General features: G+C 44.5%; 1 protein-coding gene across 3 annotated transcripts in view; it reads left to right on the top strand.

Annotated features, from left to right (window-relative positions):
- The window catches only part of LOC112580795 (duodenase-1), a 45,437-nt gene that overhangs the window by 2,217 nt on the left and 30,023 nt on the right, over positions 1 to 13,197 (top strand). Inside the window, exons 1-5 of one of the 3 annotated variants that reach the window (XM_025271015.3) lie at positions 10,584 to 10,729; positions 10,924 to 11,071; positions 11,559 to 11,694; positions 11,885 to 12,142; positions 12,478 to 12,725. In XM_025271015.3, the coding sequence (XP_025126800.3) occupies positions 10,675 to 10,729; positions 10,924 to 11,071; positions 11,559 to 11,694; positions 11,885 to 12,142; positions 12,478 to 12,639 (759 nt within the window). In that variant the 5' untranslated portion in view covers positions 10,584 to 10,674 and the 3' untranslated portion in view covers positions 12,640 to 12,725. Of the gene's footprint in view, positions 1 to 10,583; positions 10,730 to 10,923; positions 11,072 to 11,558; positions 11,695 to 11,884; positions 12,143 to 12,477; positions 12,726 to 13,197 lie in introns of those variants that run through there. The other 2 variants (XM_025271013.3, XM_045163804.1) reach the window with 2 other exon arrangements.

A 13,197-nucleotide genomic window follows, 5' to 3' on the forward strand; every position in this document is an offset into this window, starting at 1 on the left:
AACAGAGGATGAGATGGTTGGATGGCATCACCGACTCAATCGACATAAGTTTGAGTAAACTCCAGGAGTTGGTGATGGACAGGAAGGCCTGGTGTGCTACAGTCCATAGGGTCTCAAAGAGTTGGACACGACTGAGCAACTGAACTGAATTGAACTGAAGGCCCACTTGTCTTTGTACTCCAGCATGTCTGTCTCTAGGTGAGTGATCACACCATCATGGTTATCTGGGTCATTAAGGTCTTTTTTATAATGTTCTTCTGTGTATTCTTGCCACCTCTTCTTAATATCTTCTGCTTCTCTTAGGCCTTTTCTGTTCTTTATTGTTCCCATCTTTGCATGAAATGTTCCCATTGGTATCTCTAATTTTCTTGAAGAGATCTGTAGTCTTCCCATTCTATTGTTTCCTTCTATTTCTTTGCATTGATCACTTCAGAAGGCTTTATCTCTCCTTGCTATTCTTTGGAACTCTGCATTCAGATGGATGTATCTTTCCTTTTCTCCTTTGCCTTTTGCTTCTCTTCTTTCCTCAGCTATTTGTAAGGCCTCCTCAGACAACCATTTTGCCTTTTTGCATTTCTTCTTCTTGGGGTTGGTTTTGATCACCACCTCCTGTACAATGTTATGAACCTCCATCCATAGTTCTTTAGGCATTCTATCTATCATATCTAATCCCTTGAATCTACTTGTCACTTCCTCTGTAAAATCTTAAGAGATTTCATCTAGGTCATACCTGAATGACCTGTTTTCCCTACTTGCTTCAACTGAAGTCTGAATTTTGCAATAAGGAGTTCATGATTTGAGCCACAGTCCACTCCTGGTCTTGTTTTTGCTGACTGTATAGAGCTTCTCCATCTTCGCCTACAAAGAACATAATCAATCTGATTTCAGTATTGACCATCTGGTGATATCCATGTGTAGAGTCGTCTCTTATGTTGTTGGAAGAGGATGCTTGCTAGGACCACTGCATTCTCTTGACAAAGCTCTGTTAGCCTTTGACCTGTTTCGTTTTGTACTCCAAGGTCAAACTTACTTGTTACTCCAAGTATCTCTTGACTTCCTACTTTTGCATTCCTGTCCCCATGATAAAAAGGACATCTTTTTTTGGTGTTAGTTCTAGAAGGTCTTGTAGGTCTTCATAGAACCATTCAGCTTCTTTGGCAGTAGTGGCTGGGCCATAGACTTGGATTTCTGTGATATTTAATGGTTTGCCTTGGAAACAAACAGAGATCATTCTGTCATTTTGAGATTGAACTGAAGTACTGCATTTTGGACTCTTTTGTTGACTATGAGGACTACTCCATTTCTTCTAAGGCATTCGTGCCCACAGGAGTAGATTTAATGGTCATCTGAATTAAATTTGCCTGTTTGGTCCATTTTAGTTCCCTGATTCCTAAAATGTCAATGTTCACCCTTGCCATCTCCTGTTTGACCACTTCCAATTTACCTTGATTCATGGGCCTAACATTCCAGGTTCCTATGCAATATTGTACTTTCTAGCAAGATCTTACATCCATCACAAGTCACATCCATACTGGGCATTGTTTTCACTTTGACTCAACCTCTTGATTCTTTCTAGAGCTATTTCTCTACTCTTCTCCAGTAGCATATTAGTTACCAACCGATATGGGGAGTTCATCTTTCAGTATCATATCTTTTTGCCTTTTCATATTGTTCATGGGGTTCTCAAGGCAAGAATACTGAAGTGGTTTGCCATTCCCTTCTCCAGTAGACCGTGTTTTGTCAGAAGTCTCCACCGTCTGTCTTGGGTGGCCCTACATGGCATAGCACATAGTTTCATTGGGTTAAACAAGTCTGTGATCCAAGTGATCAGTTTGGTTAGTTTGAAAGAGTACCTTTCATCCTGTCCCTTTAGTCATAGCTGGTCACTGGGCCAAGATTCCCTGCGGTCAGCTGGGGCCTTTTGAGTTAGAAAGGGCTCCTGTCCTTAGTAGGACTGAAAAGCACATTTTTCATTTATCAATACAAATGCTGGTAGATCACCTACTAAGTGCTGGACACTATGATTGTACAGTGGTACAGTGGACTCAATACAGGTTCTACTGTCTGAGCCCATTCAGAATAAAAACTCTAAACAAACTTGGTACAGAGGAAATATATCTCAGCAACATACAGGCTGTTTATGACAGATCCACATTGGGCTTCCCTTGTGGCTCAGACATTAAAAGTCTGCCTGCAATGCAGGAGACTCAGGTTCAATCCCTGGGTCAGGAAGATCCTCTGGAGAAGGGAATGGCTACCACTCCAGTATTCTTGCCTGGAGAATTCCATGGACAAAGGAGCCCAGTGGGCTACAGTGCATGGGGTCCCAGAGAGTTGGACATGACTGAATGACTAACACTTTCACTTTCCATGACAGACCCACCACTTACATCACATTCATCAGTGAAAAGCTGAAAGCTTTTCCCCTAAGATTAGGAACAAAACAGAAATCCTAAAAAGGCTTCTAGCTATTCTTCAGTTCAGTTCAGTCACTCAGTCATGTCAGACTCTTTGCAACCCCATGAGTCGTAGCACTCCAGGACTCCCTGTCTATCACCAACTCCCGGAGTTCACTCAGACTCACATCCATCGAGTCAGTGATGCCATCCAGCCATCTCAACCTCTGTCATCCCCTTCTCCCCCTGCCCCCAATCCCTCCCAGCATCAGGGTCTTTTCCAATGAGTCAACTCTTCGCATGAGGTGGCCAAAGTACTGGAGTTTCAGCTTCAGCATCATTCCCTCCACAGAAATCCCAGGGCTGATCGTCTTCAGAATGGACTGGTTGGATCTCCTTGCAGTCCAAGGGACACTCAAGAGTCTTCTCCAACACCACAGTTCAAAAGCATCAAGTCTTTGGCGCTCAACTTTCTTCACAGTCCAACTCTCCCATCTATACATGACCACAGGAAAAACCATAGCCTTGACTAGATGGACCTTTGTTGTCAAAGTAATGTCTCTGCTTTTCAATATGCTATCTAGGTTGGTCATAACTTTTCTTCCAAAGAGTAAGCGTCTTTTAATTTCATGGCTGCAGTCACCATCTGCAGTGATTTTGGAGCCCAGAAAAATAAAGTCTGACACTGTTTCCACTGTTTCCCCATCTATTTCCATGAAGTGATGGGACCGGATGCCATGATCTTCGTTTTCTGAATGTTGAGCTTTAAGACAAATTTTTCACTTTCCACTATTGCTAAACCCTAACTCAGCAAACTTCCTTTGCTGTAAACATTTCCTTCACAAACAGGTCTCAGATAACAATCCTTCCCATGGCCTCAAGCTGTGGCCTATGTGCTCATCCTGTAACATTCTTTGTAAAGATCCTTGAACAAATGTCAATGGTTACTTTATAGATTATTTTCTGGGCACAACTGCAGAAGGGTCTGTGCTTTCTCATGCTTCTCTTAAGAACAATAAGCACCTTAACATTCTTTCCAGCCAACTCAACCGAAGAAAGGAAAGAACAAGTCAGAATCACAAGGCCTAACTCCTTCATCCCGGGTCTGTGCCTGCAGGACTAGGAGAGGGGATTGGGGGCCGTGCCTCCATTTTGTCAGTAATGCCTAACATGGCTCCCAACAGCTGCACTCAATATGCCAGCAAATTAGGAAAAGTCAGCAGTGGCCACAGGACTGGAAAAGGTCAGTTCTATTCCAATCCCAAAGAAAGGCAATGCCAGAGAATGCTCAAACTACCGCACAATTGCACTCATCTCACATGCTAGTAAAGTAATGCTCAAAATTCTCCAAGCCAGGCTTCAGCAATATGTGAACCATGAATTTCCAGAGGCTCAAGCTGGTTTTACAGAAGGCAGAGGGACCAGAGATCAAACTGCCAACATCCACTGGATCATGGAAAAAGCAAGAGAGTTCCAGAAAAATATCTATTTCTGCTTTATTGACTATGCCAAAGCCTTTGACTGTGTGGATCACAATAAACTGTGGAAAATTCTGAAAGAGATGGGAATACCAGACCACCTGACCTGCCTCTTGAGAAACCTATATGCAGGTCAGGAAGCAACAGTTAGAACTGGACATGGAACAACAGTCTGGTTCCAAATAGGAAAAGGCATTTGTCAAGACTGCATATTGTCACCCTGCTTATATAATTTATATGCAGAGTACATCATGAGAAATGCTGGGCTGGAAGAAGCACAAGCTGGAATCAAGATTGCCGGGAGAAATATCAATAACCTCAGATATGCAGATGACACCACCCTTATGGCAGAAAGTGAGGAAGAACTAAAGAGCCTCTTGATGAAAGTGAAAGAGGAGAGTGAAAATATTGGTTTAAAGCTCAACATTCAGAAAACTAAGATCATGGCATCTGGTCCCATCACTTCATGGCAAATAGATGGGGAAACAGTGGACACAGTGGCTGAGTTTGTTTTCTGGGCTCTAAATCACTGCAGATGGTGACTGCAGCTATGAAATTAAAAGACGCTTACTCCTTGGAAGGAAAGTTATGACCAACCTAGACAGCATATTCAAAAGCAGAGACATTACTTTGCCAACAAAGGTCCATCTAGTCAAGGCTATGGTTTTTCCAGTGGTCATGTATGGATGTGAGAGTTGGACTATAAAGAAGGCTGAGCGCCGAATTATTGATGCTTTTGAATTGTGGTGTTGGCGAAGACTCTTGAGAGTCCCTTGGACTTCAAGGAGATCTAACCATTCAATCCTTAAGGAGATCAGTCCTGGATGTTCACTGAGGGGACTGAGGTTGAAGCTGAAACTCCAGTACTTTGGCCATCTGATGTGAAAAGCTGACTCATTTGAAAAGACCCTGATGCTGGGAAAGATGGAGGGCAGGAGGAGAAGGGGACCACAGAGGATGAGATGGTTGGATGGAATCAGTGACTCAATGGACATGGGTTTGGGTGGACTCTGGGGGTTGGTGATGCACAAGGAGGCCTGGCATGCTGCGGTTCATGGGGTAGTATAGAATCGTACATGATGGAGTGACTAAACTGAACTCAGCATCTTTTTATGTACCTGTTGGCCATCTTCATGTCTTCTTTGGAAGAATGTCTATTCAGATGTTCTACCCATTTAAAAAATTACTTTTATTGAAATATAGGTGATTTGCATGCTGTGTTACAGAAATGTGGTTCAGTTATTCATATATATCTTTTTTTATATGCTTTTCCATTATGGTATATCACAGGTTACTGAGTATAATACCCTGTGCTCTGCCTATTTTTCAGTTGGGTTAGTTTCTCTTTTAATATTGAGTTGTATGAGTTCTTTATATATTTTAAATGTTAGCCACTTATGAGACATATCATTTGTAAATACTTTCTCCTATCCAGTAGATTTCCCTTTTGTTTTGTTAATGATTTCCTTTGCTGTGTAAAAGCTTTGAAGTTTGATTAGGTCCCATTTGCACCTTTTTGCTTTTGTTTCCCTTGCCTGAGGAGAAATAGCAAAAAAAGTATTGCTAAGACCTGACCAAAGAGTGTACTGCTTGTGTTTTCTTCTAAGAATTTAATCGTTTCTGGTCTTGAATAAGTTTGAGTTTATCTTCGTGCATGGTGTGAGAAAATGTTCTAATTTTATTCCTTTATGTGTAGCTGTCCCGTTTTGCCAAAATGACTTATCGAAGAGACTGTCTTCTCTATTGTATGTATCTCGCCTCTTTTGTGATATAAATTGGCCTTACATATGTGGGTCATTTCTGGGCCCTCCATTCTGTTCCATTGGTCTATGTGTCTGCTTTGTGCCACTTTCATACCATTTTGATTACACTAGCTTTATAGTGTAGTCTGAATTGAGGGAGCATGATGAACAGTGAAAGTGCTAGCTGCTCAGTTGTGTCTGACTCTTTGCAACCCCAGGGACCGTAGCCCGCCAGGCTTCTCTGTCCCTGGAATTTTCCAGGCAAGAACACTGGAGAGATAGCCATTCCATTCTCCAGGGGATCTTCTTGACCCAAGGATAGAACCCATGCTCTTGCATTGTAGGCAGAGTCTTTACCATTTGAGCCACCACAGAAGCCTCAGGAAGCCTGATAACCCCATCTTCGTCCTTTTTCCTCAACATTGCTTTGCCTCTACGGGATCTTTTGTTGTTCCAGATGAATTATTTGTGGGACTATTTGTTCTAGTTCTGAAAAATGTCATGGGTGTTTTCATACGTATTGCCTTAACTGTAGGTTGCTTGGAGTAGTTCACTCATTTTAGTAATAATAGCTTTTTCAATCTCTGAACATGCAATATCTTTCCATTTATTGGTATTGTCTTCAAATTCCTTCAATCAGTGTTTTACAGATTTTAGAGTATAATACCTTCATGGGTAAATTTATTCATAGTTATTTATAAATTTTGATTGGATTGTCATCCCCTTCTCCTCCTGCCCCCAATCCCTTCCAGCATCACAGTCTTTTCCAATCAGTCAATTCCTTGCATGAGGTGGCCAAAGTACTGGAGTTCAGCTTCAGTATCATTCCTTCCGAAGAAATCCCAGGGCTGATCTCCTTCAGAATGGACTGGTTGGATCTCCTTGCAGTCCAAGGGACTCTCAAGAGTCTTCTCCAACACCACAGTTCAAAAGCATCAAGTCTTCGGCGCTCAGCTTTCTTCACAGTCCAACTCTCACATCCATACATGACCACAGGAAAAACCATAGCCTTGAATAGACGGACCTTTGTTGGCAAAGTAATGTCTTTTCTTTTCAATATTGTATCTAGGTTGGTCATAACTTTCCTTCCAAGGAGTAAGTGTCTTTTAATTTCATGGCTGCAATCACCATCTGCAGTGATTTTGGAGCCCCAAAAAATAGTCTGACACTATTTCCACTGTTTCCCCATCTATTTCCCATGAAGTGATGGGACCAGATGCCATGACCTTCATTTTCTGAATGTTGAGCTTTAAGCCAACTTTTTCACTCTCCACTTTCACTTTCATCAAAAGGCTTTTTAGTTCTTCTTCACTTTCTGCCATAAGGGTGGTGTCATCTGCATATCTGAGGTTATTGATATTTCTCCCGGCAATCTTGATGCCAGCTTGTGATTCTTCCAGCCCAGCATTTCTCATGATGTACTCTGCATATAAGCTAAACAAGCAGGGTGAAAATATACAGCCTTGACGTACTCCTTTTCCTATTTGGAACCAGTCTATATAAGATTCAGCAATTCCACACCTGGGTATATATCCAAAGTAAAGAAAAGCACGAATTCAATAAGTCATTAATACATGCACTCCAATGTTGTAAAAGGCATTACTTACAAAAACCAAGCTATGAAATCAAGCTCAGCATCCATTAACAGATGAATGGATAGAGAAGGGGTGGCATATATATACACACAATAGTATATACTCAGCCATAAAAAAATGAAATTTGTCCATTTGCAACAACATGAATGGACCTGTAAAGTATTAATTTTAGTGATATCAGAGAAGAATAACTACTACACATTATCACTTATATGCGGAATCTAAAACATAAAACAGTTGAACAAATTGAACAAAATGCAAACAGACTCATAGATACAGAGAACAAATTAGTGGTTACCAGAGGGGAGTGGGTGGAGACAGAGACAAGATAGTCGAAAGGGATTAAGAGGTACAAACCAGTAGGTATCAAATAAATAAGATACATGGATATAATGTACAGCCCTGGGAATGTAGTCAATACTATATAATAACTTTATATGGAGTATAAACTATAAAAATATGGGGTATGACATTGTACACCAGAAACTAATACTGCGAGTTGCTATACTCTAATTTTTAAAAAGTGACTAAATGGAAAAGAATTTATATCAGTTTCTTACATCGATTATTGACGATTTAAGGCAAAATAGTATATGAGGCATATAGTGGTGAAATGTATGACAAAGATAACTCAAAGGGTGAGAAGGAAGTCGAGTGAAAATATACCATACGAGGTTCACATATGAGTGAAAAACAAAGTGAAAGTGTTAGCTGCTCGGTCCCATCTGAGTCTTTGCAGCCCCATAGACTACAGCTGCCAGGCTCCTCCATCCATGGGATTTCCCAGGCAAGAAACCTGGAGTGGGTAGCCATTCCCTACTCCAGGGGATCTTCCCAACCCAGAGCTCAAACCCAGATCTCCGGCATTGCAGGCAGGTTTTTTACCATCTGAGCCACAGGGGAGGCTGACGGCATATCCTTCAGTGTAACAACTAAAATAATAGGTAGATAGATAACAGAAAGCCAATAAAGAAGCCAAAATGAGACATCACAAAATGGAGCAGAAAAGCAGGGCAGAAGAACAGAGAATAAATCACACTGTGTTCCAACAAGAACTTTCATAGTTTTTAGCTCTGATAGGCTAACCTTCTCCCTTATTATACATTTTTCATTTGGACAAAATTTCCCTAGTGATTCTTTCGTGTTTATTTTCCACATAAATTTTAGAAATTGTCTAGAACTTGTGGAACGCTAGGAGGAAAAATTCAATAGCTTTCTTTTAAAAATCACATTATATATATTATTTTTATAACCATATTCATATATTAACTTGGGAGAATCAGTACATTTTTGGTGTAGATCTATTCTATTTGAGAACTAAGAATACCTTGCTATTTCTAAAGACTTCTTGTGTTTTTCAGAAGCAGTTTAACATTTTGCATGAATAGGTTTTTCACAATTCTGGGTTAAGGTTTTCCTCAGCCTCATACTTATATTTGGTATTTCTGTAACAGATTTTCTTTTAAATTATATCTTAAAACAGGTTATTATTATATATGTGAAAGGTACAGGTTTCCTTTTACATTGGAAACAATCTCAAGCTCATAGACAAGTTGCAATCGCGATGCAAAAAGTTTTCCTCTCCAGAACCGTTTGCTAGTATAAGTTACTGAAACGGCACTCTATTGCTTCTCAAATACTATAGAATGTAATTCGTACAACCAAGGACATACGTAGCCACCATCCAACCTTCAGACCCAGGAAGTTAACACTGCTGCCACAATCGTCATCTAATCCTCAGTGAAAAACCTAGCTCAGTAGCCTGAATAAGTTGACATATCGGATCAGCATCTGCAGATATATATATATATAACCGATCTCTCACCCATCATCCCCAAGGGCATCCCCTGATCCCCGCGCCCCAGGATCTGGTGACGCACATTAGGTGGCCCCTTCCTACCAATGCCCTCCTCACCATATTTGTCCTGCACTGATAAATCCCACCTGATTGCCCCCACCCCCGAGAAGGCCCGTAAACCCCTCCTGCTCAGAAGCCACCCATCCCTTGTGGGAACATCCTCCTTATCCCACATGGGCATTGAATCTCCGGCTCATGTGTATTCTGTTACCTGATCCAGGATGCCCAATGCAGGGTGTAGGGTGAGAAGTGTGTCCACACAGGAGAGAGGCCAGGTGTGGACACACGCTCACCCGATGTGGGCTTGGCTTGGACAACATGCCCTGGTTACCTGTGGCTCCCCTGCCAGAATCCATATTGACAGTGGGCTTTGTTTCTTAATCAAAGGTTTCATTGCTTTAGAAGAGACTTGAGATCAAGGTGTTTAAGGTCCCATGATGTTTTCAATTTTATGACTCTCTCCGCCTTTTCCATTATTGGGACATGGCCAGGATAATTTGGTTAGCAACTTGTATAGGGACATCAGAATGCCATTCTCTGGGTAGTGGTGGGGGAATTCTGCATTGCCTCCCTGGCACCCACTCTCACTTCATGTGGAACTCCCATCCCACAGCCTCTTCTTCCTTGACTGCAACACTCCTGCTGGGAGATGAAATCTAGGGCCCTTCCTTTTTAATCTGCTGGGACCTCTTGATTGCCTCAAACAGAGGGATATGGTGGAATAGATGCCATAGGACATCAAAAGTGAGGTAATTAAAAGAGCCCAGCTTGTGCCTGGCTTGTTTCTTAGCAGATGCTTCTTTGGGAGAAAGCCAACAACATGTCATGTGTGAGGGAGACTGACCATCCCAGAAACAGAGATGACTTGAGGTGCCTCATGGAGAGAAACCAACATGCCCAGTGAACAGCCAGCACCATCCACTGGGCCTGTGTGAGCGAGACGTCAAGTAATTCAGCATCCAGGCTTCAAACCTCCCTGATACCAAGAGGAGCAGAGGAATGCTATCCACACTGGATCCTGACCAAAACGCAGATTCATGGCTTAAACAATGTTGCTGTTTTGAAAAAAAAAAATACTCAGTCTTTAATAACTGGAATAATCTTTCTTCAGCATCACTCTCACACACCATCCTGTATATACCACACCATGGTTCTCACCATCCTGTTTGACCAAGATGGTTTTGTCTCCTCCACCAGAAGTGAGAGATCTTACCTCCAAATTTCTCATACAAAGAGGCCTTAATACACATTCACCCTGGTGACCAAAGAGAACCACAGAAATGAAGACATTCTATGTTATGAATCTCTCATCATGGGACCCAGAATGCTGGGGCTCAAAGATCTGGTATTTGTTGATACAACGTCTCACTACCTCTACTTGTAGTGATTTTCTTGTTTTCTGCTGAGTGATGGCACTAAGCCAAGAGCTTATGGATGCTTCTGTGGTGACCACTAAGCACACACTGCACTCAGACCCCAGGTCAGACAGAGGTGTGAGACTTCAGAGAAATCTCAAGTGATAAAGCCACAACATAGGCGGAGACACTGGTTAAAAGGCCACATGGAAGTAGCAGCTGCTCAGATCTGGGCAGCTTTCCTGCAGAGATGGTCCTGCTGCTCCTGCTCCTGGTGGCCCTTCTGTCCCCTACCGGGGAGGCAGGTGAGTGACGGTCCCACCCTCAGAGGCCCAGTCCCACCCCACATGAACAGACCTGCCCAGACGCTACACTCATGCACAGCCTGGGCCTGGTCCATCTAAGAGAATTTCTGAACTCAGGGAAACCTTGATCCCATCTCCCCTGTTCAAACTTTGGCTCCATGAGCACAGCGGGCAGGCTGGAATCTTTCTTTCAGGGAAAATCATCGGGGGCCACGAGGCCAAGCCACACTCCCGTCCCTACATGGCGTTTCTTCAGGTCAAGATTTCAGGGGAACCTCAAGAATGTGGGGGTTTCCTCGTGCGTGAGGACTTCGTGCTGACAGCGGCTCACTGCCTGGGAAGGTGAGGAGCAGTGCGGCCCCGCCCCTCTGTGGAGCCCTCCCGGGGAGCCCTCTTAGGAGCTGCAGACCTGTGCCTCCAGGTAACATAGGAAGCTATTCAGAGGACAGGGGAGCACTGGGGAGGGAGGGACAGCCAATGCCAGTCGTGCATGGAGAGAAGGGACTGGTCAAACCTGGAACATAAGGAAGCCAAGGTTGTGGCCTGGAGCCCACAGTGCAAATGTGAGAAATTCATGTTTTCCTTAGAGACAGTCAAGCTCGAGCAGGACTGAACACCCTCCGTGGACTTCAGGAACTGCCACCCTGCCCAGGCTGCCAGGGAGCAGACAGTTTAGAGATGCTCAGCCTCAGGGCCCACCACCTAGAATTTCACCACACCCTCCCACTGCCCTGCCCCAAGTTTGGCCCTGTCCCAAGCTGTGCTCTTTCCTCCTGGCTCCTGGACCGGTTCTCCTGTGACGCCGCCTCTGTTTCTGCTCTCTGTGCAGCTCAATCAACGTCACCCTGGGGGCCCACAACATCATGGAACGAGAGAGGACCCAGCACGTCATCCCAGTGAGAAGAGCCATCCCCCACCCACGCTATAATGATGAGACTCTGGCCAACGACATCATGTTACTGCAGGTGGGACACGCGGCTGCACTGAGTATGGGACCCTTCCATCCAGGGTTCTGCATCCCCCATGACCTCATTCCTGACCCTCCTCCTGTACAACCCCTCCGTGGTCCCAGGGCTGAGAAGAAGGCAACCCCATTACTGTCCTGCCGCCTCTGTGGGCCAACAGTAGGCGAGAATGCTTTTCCTCTACCTTCAGCTGACTAGGAAGGCTGACATTACGGATGCAGTGAGCCCCATCAACCTGCCCAGGAGATTGGCGAAGGTGAAGCCAGGGATGATGTGCAGTGTGGCTGGCTGGGGGCGACTGGGGGTAAATATGCCCTCTACAGACAAACTACAGGAGGTAGATCTTGAAGTCCAAAGTGAGGAGAAATGTATCGCTCGCTTCAAAAACTACATCCCCTCCACACAGATATGTGCTGGAGATCCAAGCAAGAGGAAGAATTCTTTCTCGGTGAGACCCCCAGTGTTATCCATGCAAAACCCTGGGCCCAACTGAGCTGGGACGATGGGTGGCTGTGGGAACAAAGCCCGCCCCTGTGTCCCCAGCCTGTCCTCCTATCTGGACACTGTCCTGTGTCCCTGGGGTGTGAACACTGCCCCACAGTCACAAATGGGTGGAGGTTTCCTGCAGGAGGAGCAGCAGGATTGTCAATGCCAGGATGAAACCTTAGGACCAACAAGGCCCTGATATCAGCCAGGACCTCTAACTGAGCCCACCCACTCCAGGGTTGCAGGGAGACCAGACCTGAAGAAGGTGAGCTCAGCCCTTGCTCTCTCTACCCACAGGGTGACTCTGGGGGCCCGCTTGTGTATAATGGTGTGGCCCAGGGCATTGTGTCCTATGGAAAAAAGGATGGAACACCTCCAGATGTCTACACCAGAATCTCCAGCTTTCTGTCCTGGATCCAGACAACAATGAGACGGTACAAACGCCAGGGATCAGTGTGACATGTCCTCGGAATGGACCCCTCCATCTTCCCTGGGATTGGAAGCATTGGTCAAAGTGTGTGGAGGAAGGTTGCCTGGAACTTAATAAACATTCATCTCTTGAAAAGAAATCACTGATTGCTCCGTTATTCACAAATTCGTTAGGTACCTTCTCTGTCAAGGAAACATCTGTTCACATTTCTGATCTGTTAGCAGCTTCCGCCTCCAGCACATACACTGCTCCTCTCACCCCTCCCTTCCATTCTCTAGAATAAAGTCTTCTGCTGTACCTACAGCCAGCTCCCTCCAGTCACATGTCCCCAGTGCCAGCTCCCCCTCAGGCTGCCCATGAGCTCCATCAGAGAAGGGAGACCCCTCCTCAGGAACACAGGACCCCCTGGTCCACGACCCTTGTGTCTCATCCATATGCCCTCCTCCTCGTCAACACCTACTTCCCTCCCCCACATCCCAGAGTCCAGGGGGCAACAGAAGAGAATCCAGATTTGGAAAGGGGACCACCTGAGAAACTCTGGGGTCAAGGGGGGCACTTGTCCACCCTAACAGAAATGGGGGAGGTTT

Source organism: Bubalus bubalis, chromosome 20, assembly GCF_019923935.1.
Source record: "Bubalus bubalis isolate 160015118507 breed Murrah chromosome 20, NDDB_SH_1, whole genome shotgun sequence".
Taxonomy (NCBI): domain Eukaryota; kingdom Metazoa; phylum Chordata; class Mammalia; order Artiodactyla; family Bovidae; genus Bubalus; species Bubalus bubalis.